Below are 27207 nucleotides of genomic sequence, written 5' to 3' on the forward strand. Positions count from 1 at the left end.
GGGGGAGGGGGAGGTGGGTTTGAGGGCTGGGGTAGGGGTTTGTGGGCCAGTGTTGGGAATGGGAATGCGGGGAAGAGGAGGGAGTGAGTGAGTGGATCTGAGGTGCAGAGTAGTAGGAGTAGTAGCTGTATATATGGTTGGTTTGGTGCTTAGCATGGCGTTTCTCCGTGTTACATGCTTGGGAGGAGGGAACCGCAGTCTACGCGGCAAGGACTGTTAGATCGGATCTTTCATCCCTTCTCTCCATCCCTCCTCGCTATCCTCCACGATGGGGATAACAATACCAGAGAACAAGTTGCGGAGCAATTGCACATTCCAGAAAGAATATCACGGAGCAAAGAAGGGGTAGCAGGCGGAACCAACTAATGCGATCGATCGACCTATATGCTGAGCCGCTCTCTCTCACAAACACATCAAGAACTACCACCAGTACACGAACAATCAAAGGGAGAAGGCGCAGACAGTCTCCTCTCCGGATCTGGGACACCAGGCTCATGCTCCCCATCTCCCCTGTCCATGCCATCCCTTTTACTTTTGAGGCTCTGCAATCATGCAATCGTCCTCTCAACAAGAACAGCCCCAGGTGTCTGCCCGCAAAGTATGAATCGTCTGGGCACACTCCCCTCTCACCAATCGCTCATTCCCCCAGTTTCCCGCCCCCTGTTTCTGGCTGTGCTTGAAGGAGGAGCAGACCGAGTAACAGGTCTGACCGTCGTATCTGTGGTTGGAGTATCTTGTGTTGCGTTGTGCATTGTCGCACAAGTATTGATGCGAGATGGGGTGAGAGATCAGTAGGTCAAAATGATTGCGCTCCGGGGTGAGCGATTACTAGTAGACCACTGCATAGGGGTGTCACGATGGCTGGCCTTGGTGGGCATTCTGGCGATGGATGGATGGATGGATGGATGGATGGATGGATGGATGGATGGGTATTCGCTTATCGTCAAGACCCGCATTGCTTGGTTTGCCTGGACATCGTCAACATGGAAAAAGACCGGAATTGCTCGGGCGGAAAGCTTGGTGCCTTTGGGGCCGGCTGGTGGGACTCTTCTAAGGGAAGCTTCGTGGCTAGCTGTCAATTCTGAGAAAGTAGAAGACAGAATTTAACAATGAAAAGGTGGCTGGCAGAAGATGCGAAGTTCCGAAGAAGGTGGTGGATAAAACGGCGATTCTGTATTGCCAGGCAAAGATTGCGGCATGAAACCAATCTCCTATGAATAGAATGCAGCGAGAATAGTCATGTCCACGTCGGTTGGGTGGATAAGACGACTGGCCACATAGCTGTAGATTCAAAATTCGATACGTGTCGAGCTGCCTGCAACCGATCGAGCCGCATTTCCTTTTTCTTCTTCCCGAACATCGAGACTGAAGATATCTGACCGCTTGGTCAGGGGAAACTCACCCAGTACCCATTGAGGACCAGCCACCAAAGGGATTTCCAGTTCTAGCGGAGCCCGGCCGTTCGCTACGGCCAACTTGCTAAGCGGTTCTTCTGTGGACAGTAGTCTAGAAGGTGAGAAGTCTTCCAATCGTCTGGTCATGAAAATTGTTCCTGATGTGCTGGAACCTGGATTTGAGTTATATAAGAATATCTCTTGGATCTCGAAGCGCAAGACTCCAGAGACCAGCTTTCCTCCGACGACAAATATGACAGAAGGCACTTCCGCAAAACTTCCCGCTTACCTCTGGCTGATCTACGAATACTTAGACAGCGTCGAACCACATGCCAGCCCCCAGCCGTTTAGGGTCAGAGTTTATGAAGGTCGGTGAGTCCGAGCCCACGGCTCTGACATACCGGAAGCTTTCGGAGTTGACCGCTGCGTTGATCGACAAGTGACGAGGAAACAACGTGTGAATACTGCCGTGTTTGACGCGTATCACCTTAGCCATTCCCAACAAAGCCCTGACTTTTTAACTCTGCTTGTAGGAGGGCTGCCTCTTCTGAGACCACCTCTGAACCGCCAGGGCACAGGGATATGACATGGACGGTGCTCACATATCACCTTTGCCGCCGATCTTCGGTAACCGCCTTGCAAAGCAGGAGTGGGGAGAAGCCCTGCCATTTACTCATTGGCTGTGGGCTGGTGGCCCGGTCATTGGTGATACTCGGAGTATGCATATCGAGCTGTAGGATGGTGATGCCTGGGCCGGTGGTCGTGGAGGCGCATACGCAACCACCCGGTCGGGGTTGCGTATCGACGGAAGAGGAGGACAAGGGCAATGTGTCCCTTGGGATTAATGAAATGAATACCAGATCAGCATTAACTTGCCCAGTCCGTCTCAGAGGTCTCACTTCTGTCATTCTTGTAATCAGCATCTAGATTGGCTTAGTCAATATTGTATCCATGCTTCGGCCTCTCCACAAGTACGAATGACGCTGTTCAGAGCGGCTCATGCTCATGTTTGATGGCCGCTATATGACCTGCTGAGTTGACCTTGAAAATCCATGTATCTTTTATAAATACCAGGTGCTAGTAAGTGAGATTTACTCAAGGATATATAGGCCCCAGCACTGCGCTTTTCATATCATAATAGATAGCACAGCATTATGAGTCCCGAGTAAGGCTGTCGTCACTAGAGACTCCTATTTCCGTGATCATTCAAGCCTGGAGTGAGGAAGAAGAGGGGGCGGGCGCCTCAAGGACTCGGGCATGAAGCCTCCATCAAGGCAAGATAATGTTACTACCAAGTGCTTTTAGGTGTGCGGCTTAAATGACCTAAACTAATGGAGGGCGCTAAAGCTCCCCCTATTCTTTGTTTCACCATCCCGGGCCGAGCCCCCGGAAAGCCTAAGTTACGCCGTCCCAAGGTACTTGGTACCAATACTACGGGCGAAGCTTTAAAATTTATCTGTGGACGGAAAAAGTTGGTCACAACTGCTCAATGGGGCAAGCATCCTAGATATCTATATCCTTCGACCTGTTGCGTTTGGCAGTTTTTATAAAACTTTTAGTTTGGACGTGGTGTGAGATGAGAGTGTCAGGCTGAGTGTCCGAGGATAGGGTAAAGGATGTTGTGAGTCTTTCCCAGGTTGTGTCAGTATTTGGACTGCCTACGACATCTGTAGTCTGTAGAATGTCACGTTTTGAGACAGCAAGCAAGCAGGCAGATACTTTGATAGGATGAATGTAATCACGCATGGAACGGGGTCTCTGAGATACTTGTACTTAGTCTGTGCGTTTGGATACAGCCTGCAAGCCGCGCCTTCGTAGAAAACATCGTAGCTGTGGCTCCAGCAAGGCTGGCGAAATACAGAAATGTACAGGTGGCTGATGAAACCGTCAGCATCACTCGTGTAGTTTGCTTTCTTTTCTAATTTTGCCGTGTAACCCTGCGGCGCAGGAAGTGTGATTCGGATGTGATTCGGGTGTGATTGGGGCTTATAGCACCTAAAACAGCATCGACCAATATCCTTGCCGTCTTGTAGGCACTTCTCCACCGCTGTTGGATTCTGCTGTGGCTTCCCGCACAGCTGTCTCAGGCTACGCCTTGAGAAGCTTCCCATCTCTGTGGTTATGCTCTTCACCATGGCTGCACAAGCACCGTCCTCGTCGAAACCTTCTCTCCTTTGGCCTGCGGCGACATCGCCATGGGTCTGTGCGAAGTCTGTGCGAAGATTGATATCCGACAGCTGCTCCAGATGGCGAGCTCATTGAATCACATAGAGAGCGACGTGAATGAGTACAGAGAGTGCCCGTGCTGCTCCCTACACGAGTACGGTCTCCCGCATCATGAGACCTACGCTGGTCTAAAGGCTGCTTCAGACCACGGTTGTGACTTTTGCAGACTGGTTCGGCACTTGATTATAGAGAAGGAAGAACGGAGGCCTTCCCGCACGGAGGACACTCTATTGAACGAAGCAACATGGGGCTCTCGTCCTGTTGTCCTTGTTCCCTGGAAGAGTGATGCTGCCCATTCATATATAGGCGAGCCACCCCTAATCGAAATCCGTGTGGAGTGTGGATCGAGGTCAGACACCCTTTTTGTTCTTTACTTTGAAGCTGTGGCTCCTAGAGGTATGCTGATTATGGGTCCATCACCTGGTCCAGCAACGTTCTGATCTGTTCAGAACACTCTGTGCAATTCGAGACTGATGCTCGTCCAGATCGTTTCCCCCCAGGTGGACACCGTCTCTTACATACTGCAATTCATGCCGATTCTGCAGAACCCAGTTGCCTCGAACAAGCAGAAGAATGGCTTCAAACTTGCTTGAGGAGTCACCATCTTTGTGCTACGAGAAAGAGGCGGAAGGTTCGACCACCTACCCGGCTTATCGATGTCATGCCACAGACTGAGTTGAATAATCCCCGTTTGTGTCTGGCAACTCAAAATATTGTCTCATGGGTGGCGCTTAGCTATTGCTGGGGTGGTCAATCCGATTTCGTGCTGAATGATAGGACCATGGGAACAATGATTGAAGGGATTCCTTTATCCGACTTTCCAGCGACCTTGCGAGATGCAATCGCTATCACCCGAAGGCTTGGTATACGCCATCTTTGGATCGACGCGCTGTGCATTAAACAAGACTCCGAGGATGACTGGCGGCGAGAGAGTTCGCGGATGCGAGATGTCTATAAAGGAGCCACTTTGACCCTGGTAGCGGCGAATGCCCCCTCGGTAAATACGGGAATCTTTTCAAAGCGAACTTCTAAGCTCGACCTTTGTCGACTGCCGTGGAGCGTTCCATACAGCCAAGGCCAATTGCCACCTGACCAAGGGGAAAGCGTTTGCATGCGACCACACATCTGGGATCAAGAGAGCGAGCCTTGGCCAATCCAACAGCGTGGTTGGACACTGCAGGAGTTTGTGTTGTCATCTCGTACGTTATCGTATACCAAAGGTCGCATGGTCTGGCAATGTTTCACTTGCCATGTCGACGAAGGCGGTAGAGTCCACCAGGACGCCGTGCTAACCAGCAGAGGCGCCCTCGAAAATATAATTGCTAAAAATGAAACAAGGACGCCTTTGCGGGTGGTGAAAACTGTGCCCAGGTTCGTGAAAGGCATGTATGCCAAGATTGAGCTCCCTCGAACCCTTCAACAAGAGCCGAACCGTCATTGGACCACCTTGGTGCACGAGTATACGAGCCGAAACCTTACAAAGGAAACGGATGCGCTGCCTGGCATTGCAGGTCTTGCTTCAGAACTTGCCCGCCAAACACGAGACTCGTATCTTGCTGGACTTTGGCGACAGGAGCTGTTGCTCGGGTTGATGTGGAGTCTGGATCCATTCTTAGTACCCAAGACCATCGCTCCTATAACAGGCTCTGCGGAGTATCGAGCGCCCAGTTGGAGCTGGGCAGCGGTCAAAGGGAGCCCCGTGCGCATTGAGCCTCCAGCGTTCTCTCACTCTCGTACACGGGATGCGTCTGAACGGACCAAAATTATTGAAGTGAAAGTAGAGCCGGTGATGTCCAGGGACCCCTTCGGTCAAGTAAAGGGAGGCTATCTCATTCTTCGAGGAAAGTTCTTCATCGTAGGAAACTTTCTTAAAAGTGACTCGACCGCAGCATCCGATTTGCTGCCTGCAACACGAAAAGTCCTGCGCGCCTCGGTCCTGGAGGCACCGGGCATGAAGCACGAATTCTACCAACAGCACAAGCCTTGTGATAATCAGCAATTTGCGTTGTTGCAATTGACGGTGTGGATCAGTCAGGGGGGGAAAGATGGCGCAGACTATCTTGTACTAGAAAGTGTGGCCACTGATGCCAGCAGGTACCGACGCATTGGATTCATTACTCTGGCGACACAATCCGGTCCGATTGGCAATAATACCTCTCCAGATGATCGCTTAGCAATGAGAGGCGATGGATATGGAGATTTGGCAAAAGATGCGTTGCAGGAATTACAAGAGGCGGAGGGAGCGGAGAAAGTGGTCAAGATTATCTGATCGGATGGGTACCTGAGTACTTACTACTCAGCATACAGAAAATATCGCCAACCTACCAACACATAGCGGCCACAGAGAGAAATGCAACAGGAAGGGTGCATGGTCAGGCGAGGCCACACTCCTTTGTGAGGACTAGATTGGACCCACGACTTCTGCGCCGTTGTCTATGAAGTCGTGATGGGACAGAGGGGAAAGCTTGCTGACGACAAAGTTCACCGCCTGCGTGCTTGCATCTAATGGTGCAAAACCCGCCAAAAACCCGTCAAAAAGATCGACAATGCTCACAGCGCAACCTAGATCAGTGGTCGAGGTGCAATCCTTCCTGCATCTACATCTTCTCGTCCTCTCCCCCCAGCGCCTCTAGCCAGGAAGCTTCGAATTCGACCTTCGTTGGTGAATCCAATCCCACAGAATCCTATGGTAACGCGATCTGAATCCTCCATCGCTCATAACCGAAGGCTCTTGCATACCTACCAAGCTGTATCTGCACAGGGATGGTGCCTATAATCCACGACGTGGATATCACACTTTGCGGAGATGGGATTGAAGAAGCAAAAACAACACAGGATTCAACTTGAGAAGAGATATCCCTTTTTGTACGAATTGCCATCTAAATCTGCCGACCCCGTTAGTTCCCAGGTATCCTCACCTCGCTGGGCTTATACACTCTTAGGACGACCATGGATGGATCGAAGTGGAAGACCCTTCAGATGCGAGGAGAAAGCTGTTCCTGGTTCTCAGGTATGAACAACGAGATATGCTTCCCACGCTTGTAGGTATAAGACCAAAGTAAGATACATGGAAGATTGGAAAGCAGCAGTCAAGCTGGTAGTGAAGGTGTACTAGATGTAAGAAACGGTTTGTCCATCATCACAATTACGTATATGCATCATCTCTACTGCACCTCAACACCAGAACTTTCGTATTTATACAATCCACATCCACCTCTTTCTAAAGAAAAGGCCTGGCCGAAGCAGGAGGTATGTTCCATATATCTTCCCACTGCGGCGTCTCAGCAAAGTATACCAGCAGACGGAAGGCCAAAGAAGAGTAAGGGGCTGATAAAGACGGAAGACAAAAGGTATCCCGACACATCTTTTGCCCGTTCAACGTTGTATCTGCTCGTCGGCTTCCTCATTTCTCTTTTGTACACCAACCTTCCCGATATGATCCGAAAGCCATTGCTGCCGGAGGTCAGTACGAACTCGACTCAAAGATGGAAGCGTGGTCCCATCAACTTACCAGCCCTTCAAAGATGCCATCCCCGGTAGTCGCACAACTTCTCTGAGTAAAGTAGGTCCTCCTTTTGAACTGCTTCAGATCCAAGTTCTCGATCACCTCTTGCACGCTCATGGCTCCCGGAATATCCTGCTTATTCGCGAATACCAACAGCAGCGCATCCTTCATCTCGGGGTCGTTCAAAATCCGCCTCAACTCGAGCTTGGCCTCGGTTACCCTCGCCCGGTCGCTGGAGTCCACGACGAAGATGAGACCCTGGGTGCCAGTATAGTAGTGCCGCCACAATGGGCGGATTTTGTCCTGACCGCCGACATCCCACACGTTGAACTTGGTATTCTTGTATCGGACGGTTTCGACGTTGAAGCCGACGGTAGGGATGGTGGTTATATCTTGATTGAGCTTGAGTTTGTAAAGAATGGCTGCAGGTTGAGACAGAAGTGTTAGTCATAGTCCAAATGGGGGAGTAGGTGGGGAGGAAAGGATGGCAGACTTGTCTTTCCCGCTGCGTCTAGACCGAGCATCAGAATCCGCATTTCTTTGGTTCCAAAGATCTTGGCCATCATTTTCGACAATTGGCCGCCCATGGCTGTTGATTGGCCACCAGGGCTGGCAGATCGTATATCTCCAAGCAAAAGCCAGCTGGAAGATTTGAAGCAAGTGGAAGAACGATGGGAACAGACCAGCTGCTGTACTAGTGCGTTGGGATGACTCGAACAAACGCTTCGAAAATCGCACACAAGGCCGTCAGGCTCGAACAGGGGATAGAATAAAGAAATGGGTGTAAGGTCCCCTATATGGGACGATGAAGGAACAAGAAAGAAGTTTGCCTTACGCAATGGGACAGAATATCTGACAAGAAAGGTGAAATGAATTGTGTGTAAGGGTCCGGAGACAACGTGCCAGGGTCTATCAAATTTGACCCTTTTCGCAAGCCAGGCAACGCTTACCGCGAGGCGAAGCGCGGAAAGGGGGGACCAGCAAACGATGCTTCGTTGAATCCTAATCGTCGACTTTCGGAGGAGATTAGACGCAGCTTTCCGCACCATACCAAATTGGTCCTGCTGAGTCACCATGGGAAAGCTTAGCCTATGCAGAATTCAGGAGTCAGGAGTCAGGAGTCAGGAGACATGAAAACGTGGTACCTCTGATGATTGAGGTAAGAATGCCGGCCACATCAAATGGCTTTCACTACTAGTAATGTGCGTCCTCGACGCGGCTTGGTTTGCTCACGGTTTGCGCCCGGAAACTCCCCTCGCTATGCATCGAAAGAAAATATGCCAATGCCACCATAGATGATTGACCCCGGCCAGAATACTCAACACTCTGTAGAGGTATTCTTGGGAGACTTAGCACTCTCACTGGACAATTCAGTGGGATCTACACTATCAGCGGTGCTGCTGCTTCCCTTCTCAGGCTTCTTTAGCCTACTACTCCAGCGCCTCGCCTTGTCGGCCACCAGCTCACCAGAAAGCCGTCCTTTTCCGCTGTGCTGGCTTCCTGTTGACGACAATATTGACTGACTATTCTCGTGTTGCGCGGCGCTTGTCGTATTGTTTATGGGTGTCTTGGGAGGACTTTGTGCCGCGGGCGATGTTGTTCTCTTCTCCTGCCATTCCTTTCCTTTGTCCCTTGCCCAGCTGCCCCAGCTCGATAGGTAGGCACCTGCTTTGGCAGACGCGTCTTTCGCGCTAGCCTGCACTTGAGTAAGGTCTGGCGCCTGAGCTCGACTTGGCCAAGCATATCGTCCTGAACCTGAGATTTTGCCACCTTCGCCTTCTGAGCCTGCACCATCGCTCTGCCTCGCGTGGGCGCTTGTACTGCTCTCTTCGCTTGCTCGTGTCCGCTGCCCTTCTCTCATCGCCTCGATATCGGCCCAGATCTTGTTACCCAATTGTCCAAATCTTTCCCTTCCCATGGCCAGGTGTTTGCCCAGAGTCTCCCTCCCTTCACGTACACGTTCATCAAGGTGTAGTTCCGCAACTTGCTGCGCCAGCCGCCTTTGAACATCTTCGACACTGAGTCCACCTGCTGTAGGATGTTTTGCTTCTATTATGTCGAATAGCGATGATTCAGACGTTAGACTGGTAAATAGAGCATAATTAGAGGTTTCCTTCCACGCATGAATGAAATCAGAATTGAACTCTAAGGACGGATCCTCCTCTGGTGTATGTGTTGAGGATTGCAACTGGACTGTTGTTCGTAGAGAGCTTAGGTGATTGTGATAACTCACTGACGACAGCAAAGCAAGGAGATATTCCTCAAATTGCAGCCGGATAAATTCTTCTGAGCCTGCATAGCCCATTGTATGAGGACGATCCGGGTTGGCAGGATCCCAGGTATCTTGTACTGTTTGGGTCAGGAAATCAATCCAACGACGGTCTGCAGCAGGAAGTGATAAGGCAGTCCGCAAGGACGTGGAAGTGATATTAACCATCTTCTCGTCAAGGTTTACAAGTATATCGCTATACTTGTCTTTCTGTTGGAGCAAAAGGGAATTTGTAGAGCCAACGATATAAGATTTGGTTCCATAGTCAGCCAAGATGTCCAGCTGCTGCAACGGTGTGTATGGCCCAAAGAAGCTGCCCTGTAAGACAAGATCAGCGTAGAGAGTGGCGAGGAAGCTCTGAAATGTACCTTGCCGAATATTTGTAGAGGTAGACCCATGTAGGCGAGCACTAAAGTAGATCAGCTAAGCAATGGTGGTGCTGATCGAAAAACGTACAAGACCTTCGTTCACTGGTCTTCAGAGATGTTGCTTTAGATATGTTTTGGGAATACTGGTCAAGAGCAGGATCTGCGCAATCTTGAAGATTGCATATAAGACCGGGTATCAGTGATATCAAGGCAAACTGCATCATGCATAATCGTTCGCAACGAGAGCCGAAAAAGAGCATCTAGGGCAATCAACATCAGTATCAGCGCAGGGAAGAAGTGCGCACTTTTGGCTGTAACAGGCAACATTTGAACAAAACGAGGGTCTGGTGCTTGAAGTCATGAATCATTTCACGAAGTGACAAGCCTGGGATGAATGAGCAGAAAGAACCGCCAATGGGTCATATAGGCTCACCGATATACTGGTTCTGGTCTTGCTCTTCGATGTGCAGGTTGTGCAGATTGTGCGAGAGGCTTTCCTGAAACCTCTGTAGAGCAGTATTAGGGGGGACGTATGCGACGTAGGTTTACATACACACCGACCTTCAGAATTTCGACATCTGAAAAGTCCCTTATCTTGAAATTAGAATTATAGATTGGTCGTCACCACAGTTGCTCCACTCACTCCTGAGCAAACCATGCCGCCGTAACAGCTGAGAGGCTTTCTCTCAATTGACTGAACCGGTATGGCTGACTGATGATGATAACCACCGCCTTTTGAACAGTAGACCTTGTTATATCTGCCGATCTGTGCTTGAGTTTGTTGGCATCGAGCTGCCTCGTGCAAGAAATACCGAACAGGGAGGTCGCAGGTCGGCTACTGGTGGCAGTTTGTGTTAATGTAAAGTAGGAGAAATCCTCCGTAGATCTTCTTGCAGATTAGTGCAACATCAGGGGTGGCTACGCATTCAACCTCACGCATGTGCTCCATCCGTGAGGGCCATGAACGGTAGCAAGGACCAGTCATTGTCTGCTGCTGGGTCCACATCCTCCGCCACACCCACCCATAACTCAATCTCAGGCCCTCTGGGAAGTGTCAATGCGGGTGTCCTGGAAGGTTCGAAAACACCTACCTCGCATGATGAAAATCAACAACAGCAATTAAAGGCTCGATCTCTTCAATTTCTGGCATGATCTTCAATTGCTGTGAGAATTAAATGTCCTGGTCCAACAAAATTTCAAGCCGCAATTACCAGATGACGAGCTGCAGGCTTGGCCTTCGCCAGCTTTATGTACTACCACGGCATAGTCCTTGTAAAAGTGTGACAAAAGAACAGCACGTACGTACCACCTCTTCCAACAGAACCCTTGGCTGACAAGCGGGAAATTACGCAGCAAAGGTGTTTCAGAGAGAAGATTCGGGACCCAGCATTTGTGAGCAGCAAGATAGTACACTCGCAGAAACATCCACTGGAATTAGAGAACGCATGGAGAAGGGGTGATTATGTATCAGCTGCTTTTCATCCTATCTGTCCTAAGAGGATCTGTCCTAAGAGGATCTGTTGCTCTCACGATGCATCTCAGTGTGATCCGGCAGCTCCTTTGCTCCCTCTGTGACTTTCCTTCATGATATTGCAGCGCCCCTCAGCAAGCTCATCCGAGCCTAGTATCCCTCAAACGCCAGATATACACAGCGCTTTAAGCATCATCACCGAAAAGCCACATGCATAGGCGCCCTGATGCTTGCAAATCAACCGCGCAATGCAATTTCGAGTCCGGAAGTCCTTTGTGCAGTTGTGGTAAGGTATACACACATCTTATGACATGATAAGCGGGTGTATTCGCCAGCATGCTCACCGATGTCCTCAAACTTTCCACAAAACCAGGTGCCATGAACCACATGTCATGCTATGTAGGACAATTCATCACCTTCCAGCCGCTCTATGTAATCCTTCTCCATCAAAGCATCGATATTCTTCTTGATATCGGGGATCTTGGGGGGAAATCGGGCTTTGACCTGTTGAATGACTTCTTGGACGAGCTCGACATGCTTTAGCTTCTTCCTCGACTTCATGATACGAACAATTGCAGACTAGACACTTGATTAGGACATCCCGGTTGTGGGAGTTATCAGAAGAGGCAGATACATACCTGAAGTAGCAACTTTCGATCCTCCTCAATCGTCTTGTGTGTGTCCTCTGCCTCATGTTTCTGCTCGGACTTCACTTGGATGTTCAAGTTGACTTTGATCTTCTTATTCTTGAAGTTGTAGTTCAGCGCATACTTCATGCCTGCTTGCGGTTTGCCGTCCTCTGGTGTCTGCAGTAGCACACGGGCTTTGCAAAGGATGGCCATGTTCGGCTCCAGGATATCGTCATTCAGAGAGGTGGACTGTTGAATGTCGGCGAAATCAAGCTTCTCGTTATCATTGAACAACAACAGTATTGCCATCTGGTAGGTCGACACCTGAAAGGTGTACGGAATCTTTCCGGTCTTGATGTAGTTGGCCTTCATTTCGCCCTTGCAAAGCTGCCAAAGCCAGGTGAGCTTGCGGCCACTATGTTTATGGTCGTAGAAATTAGTGAACGACTCCATAGCTTTGGTGATCTCGTTCGGGGGTACAAAAGGGGTCCCGGGCGCACTAAGCGGCCAGAAACCTGTGCCAAGAACTTGGAAGGACGGATCAAGAGATTTGCGGTCATCCCCGTCTCCAAGAAGCTTATCATGCCACTCCTTGTATTGTGAATTCAGATCTTTGGAGAGCTGAATATCCTGGAACATGCGCTGCAGCTTGTTGGTGTATTCGAAGCCACATGCCTCTTTGAGCTTGCTGATCATGCTGGTCTCAGCATCATCAGACACTGAACTGGTATGAACCAAGCGCTTGGCCAATGTCCGCCCATAAAACTTCTGGAACACATCTTTGTCTTCGATGTACTTGAATACCACCATGATCTGAATCAGCATCTCCTCGAGCTCAGACTCCTCTGCAGCTTTAGCTCCTTTCCGGAGGAGCTGGTCGGTGTATTTCGCAAGCAATTCCGGAGAACGGTTCGAGCTTGACTTGCAAATTTGGTTGCGGTTGACGAATTCTTTGCACGCATTGTCCAATGAACGGACGAACTCCGATTCTCCTGCAAAAGCAACATTGACAAGTTGCTGATATTTTCCGTGGATCTCAAGCAGCGCATCAACGTATACCTTGGGCTCAAAGTTCTCTCCTGCAGCTGCAACCTTCTCCACCGCGCTGAGACCGGCTTTTCGCACATGTGTCTCAAAGCGAGTCCGCAAAGGGTCAAGACCATCTTTGATCCGAGATAGCAGGCGATACATTCTAGCCAAATCATCTGTGCGCTCGTTATCCAGCAGCACCTGAAATTCGTCTCGTAAGAGTAGTGAGTGGCCCGTGATGAGAACTTCATTGCATGTCTCCATCAATCTTTTCATGATATCCGAGTGCAGGTATAGGGTGACCCGCTGTTTCTCCTCTTCTAGACGAGTTTCTGCCTTCTTCATGTACTCAACGACGCTGTTCTCGGCAACAAATCTCTTTGACTCGTTCTGGTAGTAAAGACGTGTAGCTGAGATGAAGGGCTTTTCAAAGAAGAAGCGGTAAACTTCGAGCGTTGATTTTGTGCTGTCGTTTTCGTCCAAACCTAGGGATACGAAAGAATCCACGATTGCCTTGATCTGCATCTGGTCGATCGTTTCGCCATTTCGCTGCTTCTCGACAAGCTTCAGAACTGCCTCCATCACCTTTCCTTGGACTGCTATGAATAGGTCCATTTTCCATTTGACAAGGTGCAGGGTGTAGACATCGTAGATGTTTTTTTTGCCTTCGTCCATCTCCCGCTTTACCCAATGTCGATTTAGGTACCGGAATAGATGATTGTTGAATTTGGCCGCATCGGTGAACCGCTTCCATTCTCGAATGTAAAAAGCAAGTAAAGCTTCATCGCTGTGACTACCAGCGCTCTCTGCTACAGTCTGGAGATGCTTCGTAAGATATTCGCCAAGAAGTTGGTAAAGCTCTTCGCCCAGAAGGTGTGCTGAAATTGGTCAGTTCATATCGCCCAAGCTAGGTGGACGGAGTTACCTCCACGGTGATTGTGTGTCAGAGCTCCTGTATTCTGATGATTACTGTTGACTGCTTTCTGAGAAGTGCAGAAGTTGTGAACCGCCCTGCCGATCTGTCAGTCTCTTGTCGCCGCTCAACCTGAGGAACACGAACGTATAGACACCCATATACTGCGAAGAAATAGTCAGTAGCTGAAAAGATGGTAAGATGAAGCATCTTTACCGTCTTCATGTCAAGTCCCTCCTCCAACTTCCACATGACGTTATCAACGTTCTTCTCCAGGTATGACCATCTGCCCAGGTCAGCTTCATGCTTTTATTTGACACTGCCCCCAAAGAAGTGTGCTCACGTCGCGTCTAGATCGTCTCTTTCTCGAGCGGACGGTAGCATTGTAGCCGAAACTAAAGGTACACGCGACATTTTGTAACGTGCCTGGGTGGTGGAAGAAGGTAGAGGATAAAGGTCGAAAAAGCTGATGCCCGAAGGCTGACCGAGGTTTCGTAAAGTGGCAACTGCACCTTCAGCTGAAAGATGACCGCAAGGTGATTTTCGAAGCTGATGGTTTGAATCGCTGAGAGTTTGAGGAAGGAGAACTATTGTCGAAGTCTGATCAGTGCCTGACAACAGCTGATTTGTGGATTCATGAGCGGCGCACTTGGAGGAACTACGTGAATATCAATACTAGTGGTGGAAAGCCAGGCTGCTGCCAAGTCCTCTGAACACACGATGCGGTACTGTTGTGGGCCTTCACAAGTGTTGTTAATCTTACATATAACAAGATTGACAGATCCGGGTGATTTAAATGGTTTTGATGTATTAGTACTCCTCCAGGCTTCCTGGTTCCCTACTATCTTGGATGAGGCTTAATAGCCAAGGGTCGATATTCACAAGAGAACCTGAAATGCACTTCCCTAATATTACAAAAACCTGGGGGCCATGTTTCGGCATTTAGAGGGTTCTCTAGTATGACGAGGTCAGCATAAAATAAGTGACGCCTAATTAGTCATAACTTGTGATTTGCCTTGGATTAATTGTTACGTCGCCATTACCGCACCAGCACCCCAAGCCTTTTAAGCCCATGTCTAGAGTACATGCTTCATAACTTGACAGAAACATCACCCCAGCTCCTTTCGCACATAAACACAATGTCTGGAAAAGCGACATTGACCGCTTTGAAGAATCTACAAGTTGGTCAGCACCGGATCCCGGCATTCAACAACTTCCCAAATACATCCATCCAGGGCAAACCTCTATTGATTTATCATTCCGCATTTCAAACACCAAGCGCCTCCCAAATCGAGTCTCATCTTAGCTCCATCGGCGTCGTGACCCCTGCATGGCGCTATACAATGTATAGTACATCCCATTTTCATTCCAATACACACGAAGTGCTTTGCGTCTTTGCTGGCTCAGCTAAGCTTTGCTTTGGTGGTGAAGACAATCCCGACAGAGTTGAGCCGGAGGTCCAGAAGGGAGATGTGATCGTTGTGCCTGCCGGAGTTGCACATCGATTACTGGAAGACAAAGGTGGTTTCAGTATGGTTGGATCGTATCCTGGCGGGAAAAGCTGGGATATGTGCTATGGTAGAGAGGATGAGGCAGACAAAGTGGGGAACATCAAGCATTTGGGGTGGTTTGACAAGGATCCGATATATGGCGACAAAGGTCCAGCACTTGATGTCTCGTAGGACAGCACAGATACAGTGATCTGTTGTCAATATAAAATGTTTCCAACATCATCCGTTGTTTTATCGAATTAGCATGCTGTCGTGGCTGAAGCAGCTGCTTGTATATAAGCCACTTTGGCCCAAGGAGGTAGGAGATGTTTGATAAAAGTTGGTTCCGGGAACTGTGTGCTTCACAGGTCTGTCCTTTCACCGTGCCGCAACACGTTCAACTAGCCTATACTGCTGTCAGAGCAACTCACAATGCTTAAAAGGCATTTTCACCTCAATATGCTCACGCAAAACGTGCTCAGCCATGCAATCAACGCTATCAATAACACCGAAGCAAGAGCCTTCTGCTTACCGCATATCCCACTATTCGTAGTATCGGACGGCTCTCCTGTGTCGCCTGGTGTGCAAGCTTCATCGGGATCGGACAGCGTCTGAAACGCTAAGCTCAGATTTGCAGATTGGAAAACAATGAAGAAAAGATCCAGCAGAATCACCTTTAGTTTAGCCTTCGCAGGTCTCAAGCCTAGGGGTTTGCCTGTGTACTCGTCGTAAGTGATGTACAGAATATAGACCAAAGCGACAGCGTCAACAATTGTTGCAATCAATGCCGATGGACCTTGTGAAAATCCGTACGCTTCAGATTCTCGATGTATTGCTGCTCCGAGTGCGAGAGCAACAGTCGAGAATGTAAAAACAGTCATACGGAAGACCAGAGGGATCATCGGGTTTCGAAGGATGGTCTGCTGCATCCGCTTGTACCATGTCTTTCTTTTCCTCCTGAAAGCATGGTATCTACTACTGCCATCTCCAACGTCGTCGTCATCGTGATCGGCAAGCCAAGGCTTAGAATAGTCTGTAAGGTGCGTGTTGAGCCATTCTGGTTCCACCTTTTCGCCTTGCCAATGTTCGCTGGGATACGTGCTTGGTTTTGCGAACGAGATCCATCGTGAATTCCTCGCTTGCTGAGGATAGGCAAATCGTAGTGGATTGCCGTCCCCGGATTTGTCAAATTGTTGTCTAGATTCTTTAAATTTTGTCCATGGGCTATGATTGTGTTGAGCGACGAAAGCAGATTGTGGAGAATTTGGAAAAAAGTAATCAGAAGGTGGTTCCGGCACCAAGTCATCCTCTCCTACAGACCTTACCCAAGCTGTAATATTGATCAGTATGAGTTGTGTATGATAATGTGCAGATTCGCATACCCGGAATCGTTCGTACGGGAGTTCGTGCTGACCGTGCTTGAACAATGTCATGTGGAGCAGAATGACCTGTTGATGAGTTGGAGTATGTAGACAGTCCACGATGTCGATTGTGCTCTTCCAACGCCTTGTCTCGTGTGCTTGGGTTGGCCGATTCTGCTGATCTCTCTGAGAACGTCTTCGAGGTGGCTGATTCGGATACTCTTGGACCTCCAGACTGAGCAAGGGCGAATTTAATCCCGGCATTGTTGTGCAGGCGCGGCTGACCAGCAGGGAGTCGGCCAGCCATCTTCGAGGCTCTCAGCAATAGCTCAGAAGCAGGAACAGGGCCCAGTGGGTGGGCGTCATGAAACGTGGTGAGGACAGCGACCCATGTTTGCGACTGTGCAGGTAACCATGTAGACTCGAGCAGCGCAGCTGTACTCTAGTAGTGATAGACTATCAATATCTCAGAAGCCCGTTTGAATCTGCAACCTCGCAAGGTCAAGGTCAAAGTCAAGGTCAGATGGATATCTGCGTGGATAGACAACCTGCAAGCACCCACGCGACAATCCAAGAATCCTTGAAAGCGATTCCCCAGCAGCAAGTTGGTCTGGGCAGCCGGCCCGGCTGTCGATCATTGCAAGTCAACGCCAAAGCAACAGGGCACGGAATGACGTGGTGGACAGATCTCTAGCTTGCACGCATCCTAAAAGATACTCGCGTTTGGCGTTCATCAGATCATAATGCGCCAAATCTCTCTCTAAGTTCCTAGATGATTGCCCTTGAGGTTGTTACTAGTCAGGCACCTGCCGACTTCCAGTCTCACCATCAAATGAGCTGAGCCAGTCTGCTATGCGACTCTTCCTCCTCCCTATCTCGACGCGACGAGCATTGATCTACTGCCAATCTCTCCACCAAAAACCCACCACCGAACTGAGCTTGGTACAGAAAACGATTAACAAAGTACCAGAGACCTGGGCCAAGTGGGAGACCGCCGAATCTGGTTGGAAGAAAGCCCTGACCCGATATGGCAATGAGGGCCTCCGGCGTATACCTTATCAAGAATGGGCGTTGAAAAGCTTTCCACCGCTTACCGATGAGCTTCAGGCTGAGGAGCTGAGCAAAAATCAGAAATTCGATGTCGTCTTTCCAGAAAATATAGTTCAGAAGGAAGATGTACCAAAGATTATGAGAAGGCTTGCAGGTGAACGCAAGCAGCTGCATTGGAAGCGTTTTATATGGAGTTTGATAGGCCTGCCTTTCACCATCCCCTTTGGTCTAATACCAGTGTGAGTTATCCCTGAACAGGATCTTTGTCACATAGCTAACTCCCTAGCACAGACTGCCAAACATACCTTTTTTCTATCTAGCGTTCCGATGCTATTCTCATTGGAGAGGTGCGGTCATTGCTGCAGACATGGAAATCCCCCCCAACTTACTTTTGCAGCCCTAAAAGGCTCTGATCATCTAGATTTCTTAGTGGACAGCCGCCTTTTCAGACCAGTATCCACTCCACCTATGGAGAGCATATACAGCACGCCACCAAACTTTTCTAAACGTTTCACCTTCGTAACACGATCCCAGGTTTTGGAGGGTGTTGATCCAGAAGAATCGATGCTTCTACAGCCCGGTGCACACAAATTGGTGGCCAAGAACCTAGAGGTTCCAGAGTTGGCCGCAGAGGTTGAGCGTGCTGTACGACAGGTGAAGCAGAGTTTACAGCGGCAACAAGAGCAGGAGAGACAGCTGATAGACGCTCGGGAAAAGCAGAATAACTCGACGCGGAAATGATACCATCTTGTTGTTCATTTGCATCACAAGCATTTGATACTGTACGATCTGCCCTTCGAGATGGAAGGGTGTGGACTAGCTTCATTCAGTCCATTCTCTACATTCGGTTCGTCCGCATCTGCCCTGCCACATCCATTACACCTATTCGAAATCCGTAGACTGGCTGTGTCGACGGTCGCGTTCACAGGGTAGAACGCGAAAAAATATTGCAATCTGGAGAATCAACCGGATAATTAAGATAGCTGCTGAGGTGACAAGTGGTACTCGTATGTGTTGCCAAATATAGAAGGGATTTCAGAAAACTAGACTCAAACTAATACAAAGAATTGCATCTATAGTCTCAAGCCATCCAACATACTTGATTAGAGATATCATCCCCTCCATCAGGTATGCCTGTTTGTGTCGCCGAGGTGTAGAATCGGATGATCTGTTACCAACTGTGGCTATGCGGACTCTCTAGAGCAAACAAGAAGCGACTGTATTGCTCTTCTATGACTTCGGTATTGAGGTCTGGATCTTTCCACGTACTGCAGTCAACTTCTAGTACCAATGCTGTCATTCCGATAATGTGATACCAACCACGCAGCCCTTCTTCGCATTGCATTGTCAGCACTACCTGCGTTTGCTTCTGCCTTCAATTACATATTCGCATGACCACGGTAAAGCAGACGTTGACGACCCACGACATCTCCTCCACGTGTCTGATTCTTACTTTTTGTGGCAAATAGCCTTGGTCTTGAAGCCTCTGCTCGCTCTGCTCCGACAGTAAATCCTTCTGCTCTTCACCATCAAGATGGTCTCGGCCGAGGATCTAACGACCTCTCATGGAAGTTATGTGGCCGCCTATTCTTGGTCGGAACGCTTGAGCGAACCTTCATCTTTTACGATACCACCACCAACTCTCGATTTCTCACAAGGACAACCTTCGATGACTGTCAAGCATTCAAAATCTATGGACTACGGTTCTAACCGATTTGGAAACCCAGTATTCCTTCAGGCTCTCATCACCGATGGCAGTGTCACGCTTACGCATAAGATGCTCGACTGGAGGTATGATGACAGGAGAGAGGCACAGATGGTTCTTCCCTACCTATACATCGGACCACTCTCCGCAGCTAAAAATGAGAAGTTCATACGTGAGAGAGGATTTACGTTTCTGGTATCAGTTCGAAGCACTGCATCTGGTCCGACTCGCACAATGGATGCTGCTAAGATGGCTGCCCAATACGGAATTTCCTCCTGCAATGTCGATATTGATTCACCCATTGACTTGATGCGCAAATTCCCTGCCGCCATTAAAACAATAAATGATCATCTGGAGTACACAGCAAATGGAGGTTCGCTCAGTCTGACTGACAATGTCCGGCCGGTTGTCATTCAGGGAAAAGTCCTCATCTTCTGCGAGACTGGCAATGAGAGGTCAGCTGCATTTGTAGCTGCTTATCTTATGGCTGTCTTCAACGTTGATGTAATCACCGCGATCCAGGCAGTGCAATCTCAACGCTTCAGCATTTGCATTGACGATTCCACCAAGAACGCTTTGGGCACATTTGAAACGCTTCTGAGAGCCGAGAGAGATGTGGGTAGGGCGAACAAACTTTCGAACAAAGACTCCAGGAAGGAGATTGTTCGTCAGCCAGCTCGTTTCAAGAGAACGCTCGACAACGTTTACAACGATGATGAAACTATGGAGACGCATAATTGGTGCTCTAACCTTCAGGGTGAAGCGAGGAGGGGATCGGCTCCCTTCCATGACATGGAAGAATGAATGTGGAGGGCAGGTCATCTGTACAAAAGGATTCTGAGGCGTGGGAAGAGTCAAGGAACTTTGATTTTGTGCTGGTAGAAGGGTGTATGAGCATTGCAGAACAACATCGGTAGGAGTCAGAAGGCAATGGTCCATATGGTGATATTCAAGCTTAGTGGGACGAGATGAAGGGTAAGTTCACTTTTGATCTCCATGCTGAATCCTGTTCACTTGACTAATTGGATCGAGGAAAGTGTCTAGTGAGTGGCTGGGGTTTGTAGAGAAAGCAGTTGTTTCATGTGTTAGCAGATCAAGTTTGCAGTCACTGAACACTTGAAGACCTCCACCACAACACATCAGTATGCGCTTTGCGGGAGTTGTAACAAAAATACAAGATCGGCTCCTTACAATCAAAAGCATCTCTTCTTCCTGTTAATCATCATTCATCGGTAGGAATTTAATTTTCACTGTCGCCACAGACATTCCTTCCTCATACTCTCACTACAACTTCCAAGATGAACCTTCGAAAGAGCATCAACCGCCCTCAGAAACTACAAGATGAGATCGCATACGGCAAGAGATCCAAGGACCCCACCCAGCCAGCCTTCCCTGAGAAGCTGAGAGCACAAGTTATTCCTTTCAATCCTCATCTTCCACCAGCTGTCTTTCCGAGCCGGCCATTAGAAGTAGACATTTATGGCGAAGATGAGGGTACGGCAACCGCAAAGGCAGCTGCAGATGCTGAAGAAAGCTCTGATGGTCAGTCAGGAACACCTCTGCTGGCTGACAGTGAATTGAACCATGGGCTGACAAACACCTAGATGACTGCCATATGAGCAACGTCGATTCACTTCCTATTGGTTTGTACCCAAAGATGCGAAACGTCCCGACGTCAAAATCACCAGCAGATGTTGCCTTCGAAGATGAGATGGCTACTAGTGACGATGATCATGGCGATGTGCCTGGCCAAGAAGATAACCATCCGCCATTCGATACGCAGAATAATGGCCGCGAGCATCTCAGTCAGCAGGTCAGAACCTACTTCCTCAGACTCGACTTTGGTTGAGGCTTAAGTCAAATCAACTGCTAACAAATGCGTGTCTGTGCAGATCATCATAAATCATACCGTGAACTGGAGCGATCTCTGCCCCGCTGTACAGTTGGCCATCATCAGTCGATTATCCGAGAGGTATCCCATGTCCAAAGTCTACGATATGCTTGGTTTATATGCACAAGAACTTGGAGATGTTACAAGGCTTGCGCAGCAGTACAATTATCAAAGCCGGATGGAGGATTATCTCATATTCTGGATGCAACAGGATCAGCTCAATGGGATATTACGTGTCGACCACACATTAACACTGCGAGGAGCGCCGGAGGCATATCAGGAGTTCCAGACTCGGAGTTTTATGCACAAGATTCAAGCTGAGATCGATGAGAGCCTGCTGCAGGCGACTAGGGCCGCGGTAAATCTAGGCAAAAGATTTCTTGGGCAGCGAAGTATTCCACGAGAAATGGTTGGAGATTGGGGTTATCTGTCCGGACAAACACGTGCAGCACGTCCTCATGATCGTCAGGTACTATTACTGAATCCTTTGACACCAGATCGAAGTGGCTGGGACTCTGGCTACGTCTCAGCTGTCAGCCCGGACAGATTGCAGACAGAGCAAGACACAGAAAATGCTCTTCGTTCCAGCCCTCACTGCGACAGTCAACCCAGGAAGGGGCCGGAACCGAGGGAGACTGCCAGAACTCGGAGCTTGAAGAAGGTGCAGCATCAGAAAATATGTGCACCAGCCGAGAAGCAGACAGCTCGACATCGCAGCTCTTCTCGGGCCCGGTCCAATTCCCCAGTCCCAGCGGATGACATATCTGCGGCACGATCTAGCGGCCGATCTCGAAGGAATGTACAGCCGAAGCAAGAATATGTTGAAGCCATAGCAAGGCTTCAGCCTGGAGCATATGGTAGCGAGGGCGAAAGTGACTGTGAAATGTCAGACGAGATTGACAAAGAAGCCCAGAAACTACAGCCCAACCCTCCCTCAACACGGCTGTTTATTACTGCTGATAACCGGCTAAGAGCTGTGCCGGCACCATCTACTTCTATTGGGAGCCCTAAATCAAGTGCCAATACGAAGCAGGCCGGCTCCAATGTCCCACGACTACCCGCACCCAGCTTATCAGGAAGTCCCTCAAATAGCCCTAGGAGGATTGCTTCACCACTACCTCTTTCGCGAGTTGTCGTTCGGCCTCCTAAAACAATGTCCAAGTTTAAGCAGATAAACACCATTGCAAAACCTTCAGCGGGTTCAGTGATGAATAAGTTCAATCAAAATCTACTTGGCATGTCCAGAGAAGGAAATGATTTTACGAAATCCATGCTTAAGGCTTCGGAGAGAGATGCAGCAAAATCAACTCCATGGATTCCGGTCCAGCCAAAGCCCTACGCTGAAACCAGTCTGCCAGCATCAGTTGATCACCGAAGACGATCCGAAACAGCGGCCCCTGCCTTCTCGCCAATTTCTGAACGATTCACCAAATTGTCCTACGATGGACCTCCATCAACTCAAGCGGTTGGCAATACAACGCACGAAAATGGTAAGTTAGAAAAGGCTGGTCCAATAAGTGACGAAAACGCCATGGAAAGCCCGTTACCTGCCACTCCTGACTTCACATCGACGCCAGCATCTATATCTCCTGACATAGTGCAGGGGAATAGATCTATTGTGACTGAGGCTGGTTCACCTGTCCCCGCTCGAAGGAAATTGAGCTCTAAAATCTCCACCTCTACCAGTGGAATCGTCATCGGCCACCAGGAGCAAGGGTTGAAGAATGACCATCAATTGACCGCAGCTACATTTCGGCCTCGTGCGACGCCACAGCAACCGGACCCCGATACAGAAAACACGTACCCAAGATTGGATCCTGTCTCTGGAATCGTCATAAATGACCAATCAATTCATCAAGACCCTCCATCTACAGCAGATTCAATCACTCAACCACAAATTGCACCTGTCTCACAGAACGCCCGACCACTGACACCCCTCCAGGAAGCAGGGGAAGGAGTCAAAAAGGCAGCCGCCAATCTAAAATCTATTGCCACTGGGCTCACCAAAACCACACTTCCAATCACAAATCTGTCAGCCGCGGACCCAGCACTCACCGGGCCACAGAATGGTACAATACCCACCTTTGGGGTCGCGAAGACAACAGTGTCTCAAGACGCTCCGAAAGAGAAGAGGAGATATAGAAAATCTGAGGCGCAGAGGAAGAAAGAAGCGGACCTGGCGGAGAAGAGGGAGCGAGACCGGAGGGAAAAGGAGGCAAGGCTGGCGATGAAAGCAAGGGGTCGGGAGGTTGGGAGAGCACAGCTTGCGGCAACAGCGCAGGATCCTGAGGCGTCAAGGTGAATCCGAAATTGCTCAGCAGTAGAAAGAAATCAATCGCTCAATAGTTAAATGCTTGACCGCTCGATTTGAGAGAGCAGTGGGTGGCGCAGGAAGCTCAAGCCAGCGAAATGAAGCGAGCTTTGGAGAGAGAGAGAGCAAATGCATAGGACTTGGCTTTGACAGAGGTGTCTGGCGTGGAAGTCTAAGCTCATACTATGCAAGACTCAATTTCCAGCAATGATGATGCGATGGATGACCAGCCAACACGACCAGGACAGTGAGGCGAGGTAAGGCTATCCTGCGATGCCATAGAAATGACTCCATCACAATGAACTCATCTCACCATTTCCGAACACAGTAAACCGGTTCATTTCGTACTCATCTCGCCCAGCACCTGCTCCCCCTCCCTCCTCGTCTCGGCCACCTTGAACACTCCACTCTTGCCTTCGATCTCCATGCCCTTCTCTGCCCGCTCATACGCCGCCTCGGAGCGATCCGTCAACACTCTCAGATCCTCCTCGGATAGAATCTCTGGCACGGCCCTCTCCGTCGCATTGCCGACTCCATCCGTCGTCGAAGCGGAGGTAGCGGTGTCGAATTTCTCAAACTCCTCCAGGTCGCCTAAGACGCCTTTTAGTTCGTCTTCGTCTTTCAGCGTCCCCTTCCGAGCATCCAGCCCATCCAGCAGGCTCCTGAACTTCCCGCGTTGGATGACCAGCTTCTCGAGCCTCCGCTTCGCGTCCGCCTTGCCCAACAGCACCTCCTCGACCGTGCCCCGGGTCGCAAAGCGGTACACAATCACCGGCCTCGTCTGGCCGATGCGGTGCGCGCGATCCATGGCCTGCAGATCCTGCTGCGGGTTGACGAGGTTGATGCCCTGGCCGCCGGCGCGGGTGGATAGGAGAAACAGTTTGGTGGAGGGGTCGGTGTTGAAGGCTTTGATCTGCGCCGCTCGCTCGGACTGGCTGATGGAGCCGTCGATGCGGCAGCAAGGGTATGAACGCAGGGCTGAGCAGTAGGTTTCGATGATGTTGAGCGTGGTTTTGAACTGGGAGAAGATTAGGATTTTGTGGCCGAGGCTTAGTAGGTGCGGGAGGAGACGGTCGAGGAGGAGGAGTTTGCCGGAGGCGGTTACTAGCGTTTCGTCTACGGGAGGGGAGGGATTCTCTGCGTCGTCGTCATCATCGGTAGACAAGGCTTGCGGTCCCCATGGCCAATAGAAGTTGTGAGGGGAGTTACAGGCCAGCCGGGCTTGCATGACGGGGTTTTGGAGTTTCTTGGTTGAGATTTCCTTCTTTGCGAGTCTGAGGTTTGCGGCGCGGGTGATTTCGAGTTCCTCGCTCGAGGAAATCTTGTGGGATGAGGCTTCATTGTCGGAGGGATTCTCATCACCGTTTTCAAGCCGGCGGAGTTTGGCGTTAAATTCGCGGTCAGTGATGTCTCTGTAGGATTGCCTACCTTTACGACCCCGACGGACGGATCCTGTGGTTGATATGGTGGAGGCAGGAGTGGATGCTCGGCTTGTCTTGATGCTTTTGGCGGGAGTGGAGCGACCACTATCGTTTGCCTTTCGTTTAAGGGATGCAGTACGAGATTTGGCTTCGATTCTTTCAACTGCTTTGCCTTCCAGGTAGTTACGGCTGGTGCCAGCCAGAATCTCGCGGTAGAGTTCTTTTTGCTCGGTAGTCAAAGGTGCGTAGAGGATATACTCACGCTTCTTCGGGAGCGAGGATTCTACGTCGGTTTTGACTCGTCGGAGAAGGAAAGGCTTCAAAATAGCGTGCATCGTCGAAACGAGCTTCCCTTTCTGCTTCTCACCTCGACCGTCGGAGGCCTTGTCCTCGAGAACTGTAGAGAAATCGAACCATGATTCGAAGCTGCTGAGGTCATTGAAGACCTCTGGAAGTAGAAAATGGAGTAGAGACCACAGTTCGGCAATGTTATTCTGGAGAGGAGTACCAGTAATGAGAAGGCGATTTGCTGAGTTATATGTCAGGAGTTCCTTGATGAGCCTGCAATTCATGTTCTTCAGACGATGTCCTTCGTCCACTATGATGTATCGCCATTGGTAATTGGCTAGATATTTGCGATCATTCATACAAATCTCGTAGCTTGTCACAACCACCGGAAACTCGAACTTCTTTTGGTCTTGCATCTTCATTTTCTTCCGACGTATGTCAGCACGATCTTCCTTCGAGCCATGATACAGAACGGTGTTAATTGCTGGCGTCCAGCGAGTGAACTCGTCGATCCAGTTGTTGACTGTACTGAGCGGCGCTGCGATTAGGAATGGTCCCGAGATATTCTTCTCTTTGAAGAAAGCGATCAGTGATATAGCTTGAATGGTCTTGCCAAGTCCCATCTCGTCGGCAAGAATGCCACAAAGTCCGTTCATCCATAGTGACTTCAGCCATTCTAAGCCTTCCAGCTGGTATTCCCGCATTTGGCCTCCCGTGACCAGTTCTGGTTGTTGAGTCGCTACCAACTCTTGGGCCCCGAGGCCTTCAGGTTTGGCATCGTATTCGTCCGCTGCTTGCGCCAATGCTTCCTGAACTGTAGGACCATCTTCTTCCACTGGAATGTCGTCCTTGTTGAAGAATTGTGCAATGCCTACACCATGTTTGTTTGCTTTCGCGTTCTTCTGGGGTCGTCCTCTGCCACGTGTAGATGCTGGCTTTGGCTCGGATCCGCGATCTTCTTTCTGCTTGGCTCTAGACTGATGGCTGTCCTTCCCATCGTCATGAGCTCGCGTTGACCTTCGTGGCTCTACTTTCGCAACCTCTTGCTTCCCTTTCGTGGTGCGTGCTTTTGTTGCTTCTCTTTGGGCTTGTTCTCGCTGCTGGCGCTGTTGTTCCTTCATTTTATCTGCCATAATCGCAACGAAGACCTTTGCGATGGTGTTAGCAGTAGGTCATCTTTATTGACTTGCCACTGCACAACTCACAGAACTTGTCTTCAGGAGATTTGTCAAGGCCTTGGCTTTGCCATCCATGTCCTCCATGTCATCCTCATCTTCTGCATTCTTCTGCTCCACATTGTCTTCTTTGAGGTCTCCATCCGGTTGGTTCGACATGTCCGTAAAGATTTCAGTCGGAGAAGATGCTTGAGTAGATATTTGCTGTGACACAGTCTCGCTCGGCGAGGTAGCAGTAGCTGGTGACACGGGTGAAGAGGGCATATTCGGTACGTTTTTGGGAGAACACCGGCCAGAAATTGGTGGAAGAGAAAGGGTCATCAAGAAATGGCGTCCTTTACAACAAATCACGACTGCAGATCCTAACTTAGAGTAATCCTCAGCAGCTTGAAGTAACAAAGGTTGCGCTTTGAGATACTGAATTGCTTGGTAACGCTGCAGCAGAACGATTGTGTATTGTGTCCTGGCTACTAGCATCGATTGCTCGCTCGCTGAAAGCAAGAAATATCATGACGCCACGCGCCTTGCGAACGCGCTGACCGGCATCGCGTCCTTAATTGGGGCACGGACCATTGTATCTTCAAGTTTCGCTCAGGGGCTTTCCCTTGGCAGCAAACAGCCTCTACCATGATATCCGTTATTCTACGGTCATTCCCAGCAGAAGATAAGAAGCCAGTAAGAAAGAGAGAAAGAAAGAAAGAAAGATCGAAT

The 27207-nt window shown here is 49.6% G+C and overlaps 10 protein-coding genes across 10 annotated transcripts; 5 read left to right on the forward strand and 5 right to left on the reverse strand.

Annotated features, from left to right (window-relative positions):
• Positions 1–3589: 3589 nt before the first annotated feature.
• On the forward strand, positions 3590–5889 carry EPUS_05910 (uncharacterized protein; the record flags this gene model as incomplete). The annotated part of the gene is made up of 2 exons (XM_007802288.1): positions 3590–4016; positions 4070–5889. 2 exons carry the CDS (start codon positions 3590–3592, stop codon positions 5887–5889), a joined length of 2247 nt encoding a protein of 748 aa, XP_007800479.1.
• Positions 5890–6995: 1106 nt separating this feature from the next.
• On the reverse strand, positions 6996–7712 carry EPUS_05911 (ADP-ribosylation factor 6; the record flags this gene model as incomplete). Its single annotated transcript, XM_007802289.1, has 3 exons — positions 6996–7073; positions 7132–7547; positions 7619–7712. 3 exons carry the CDS (start codon positions 7710–7712, stop codon positions 6996–6998), a joined length of 588 nt encoding a protein of 195 aa, XP_007800480.1.
• A 731-nt stretch (positions 7713–8443) lies between these two features.
• EPUS_05912 (uncharacterized protein) lies at positions 8444–10912 on the reverse strand (the record flags this gene model as incomplete). Its single annotated transcript, XM_007802290.1, has 9 exons — positions 8444–9712; positions 9763–9803; positions 9851–10022; positions 10068–10147; positions 10196–10268; positions 10324–10351; positions 10406–10648; positions 10699–10806; positions 10854–10912. The coding sequence occupies 9 exons, from the start codon at positions 10910–10912 to the stop codon at positions 8444–8446; spliced, it is 2073 nt and encodes a 690-aa protein (XP_007800481.1).
• A 711-nt stretch (positions 10913–11623) lies between these two features.
• Positions 11624–14218, reverse strand: EPUS_05913 (uncharacterized protein; the record flags this gene model as incomplete). The annotated part of the gene is made up of 6 exons (XM_007802291.1): positions 11624–11812; positions 11872–13769; positions 13817–13902; positions 13952–13968; positions 14021–14090; positions 14148–14218. 6 exons carry the CDS (start codon positions 14216–14218, stop codon positions 11624–11626), a joined length of 2331 nt encoding a protein of 776 aa, XP_007800482.1.
• Positions 14219–14943: 725 nt separating this feature from the next.
• EPUS_05914 (uncharacterized protein) lies at positions 14944–15486 on the forward strand (the record flags this gene model as incomplete). The annotated part of the gene is made up of 1 exon (XM_007802292.1): positions 14944–15486. The coding sequence occupies one exon, from the start codon at positions 14944–14946 to the stop codon at positions 15484–15486; it is 543 nt and encodes a 180-aa protein (XP_007800483.1).
• Positions 15487–15743: 257 nt separating this feature from the next.
• EPUS_05915 (uncharacterized protein) lies at positions 15744–16962 on the reverse strand (the record flags this gene model as incomplete). Its single annotated transcript, XM_007802293.1, has 2 exons — positions 15744–16624; positions 16677–16962. 2 exons carry the CDS (start codon positions 16960–16962, stop codon positions 15744–15746), a joined length of 1167 nt encoding a protein of 388 aa, XP_007800484.1.
• Positions 16963–17507: 545 nt separating this feature from the next.
• Positions 17508–18446, forward strand: EPUS_05916 (uncharacterized protein; the record flags this gene model as incomplete). The annotated part of the gene is made up of 2 exons (XM_007802294.1): positions 17508–17859; positions 18127–18446. The coding sequence occupies 2 exons, from the start codon at positions 17508–17510 to the stop codon at positions 18444–18446; spliced, it is 672 nt and encodes a 223-aa protein (XP_007800485.1).
• A 793-nt stretch (positions 18447–19239) lies between these two features.
• Positions 19240–20214, forward strand: EPUS_05917 (uncharacterized protein; the record flags this gene model as incomplete). The annotated part of the gene is made up of 1 exon (XM_007802295.1): positions 19240–20214. One exon carries the CDS (start codon positions 19240–19242, stop codon positions 20212–20214), a length of 975 nt encoding a protein of 324 aa, XP_007800486.1.
• A 494-nt stretch (positions 20215–20708) lies between these two features.
• Positions 20709–23603, forward strand: EPUS_05918 (uncharacterized protein; the record flags this gene model as incomplete). The annotated part of the gene is made up of 3 exons (XM_007802296.1): positions 20709–20952; positions 21015–21223; positions 21303–23603. 3 exons carry the CDS (start codon positions 20709–20711, stop codon positions 23601–23603), a joined length of 2754 nt encoding a protein of 917 aa, XP_007800487.1.
• Positions 23604–23949: 346 nt separating this feature from the next.
• EPUS_05919 (uncharacterized protein) lies at positions 23950–26760 on the reverse strand (the record flags this gene model as incomplete). Its single annotated transcript, XM_007802297.1, has 2 exons — positions 23950–26469; positions 26527–26760. 2 exons carry the CDS (start codon positions 26758–26760, stop codon positions 23950–23952), a joined length of 2754 nt encoding a protein of 917 aa, XP_007800488.1.
• Between the last annotated feature and the right edge of the window lie 447 nt (positions 26761–27207).

Source organism: Endocarpon pusillum (genome assembly GCF_000464535.1).
Source record: "Endocarpon pusillum Z07020 unplaced genomic scaffold scaffold1575, whole genome shotgun sequence".
NCBI lineage: Eukaryota > Fungi > Ascomycota > Eurotiomycetes > Verrucariales > Verrucariaceae > Endocarpon > Endocarpon pusillum.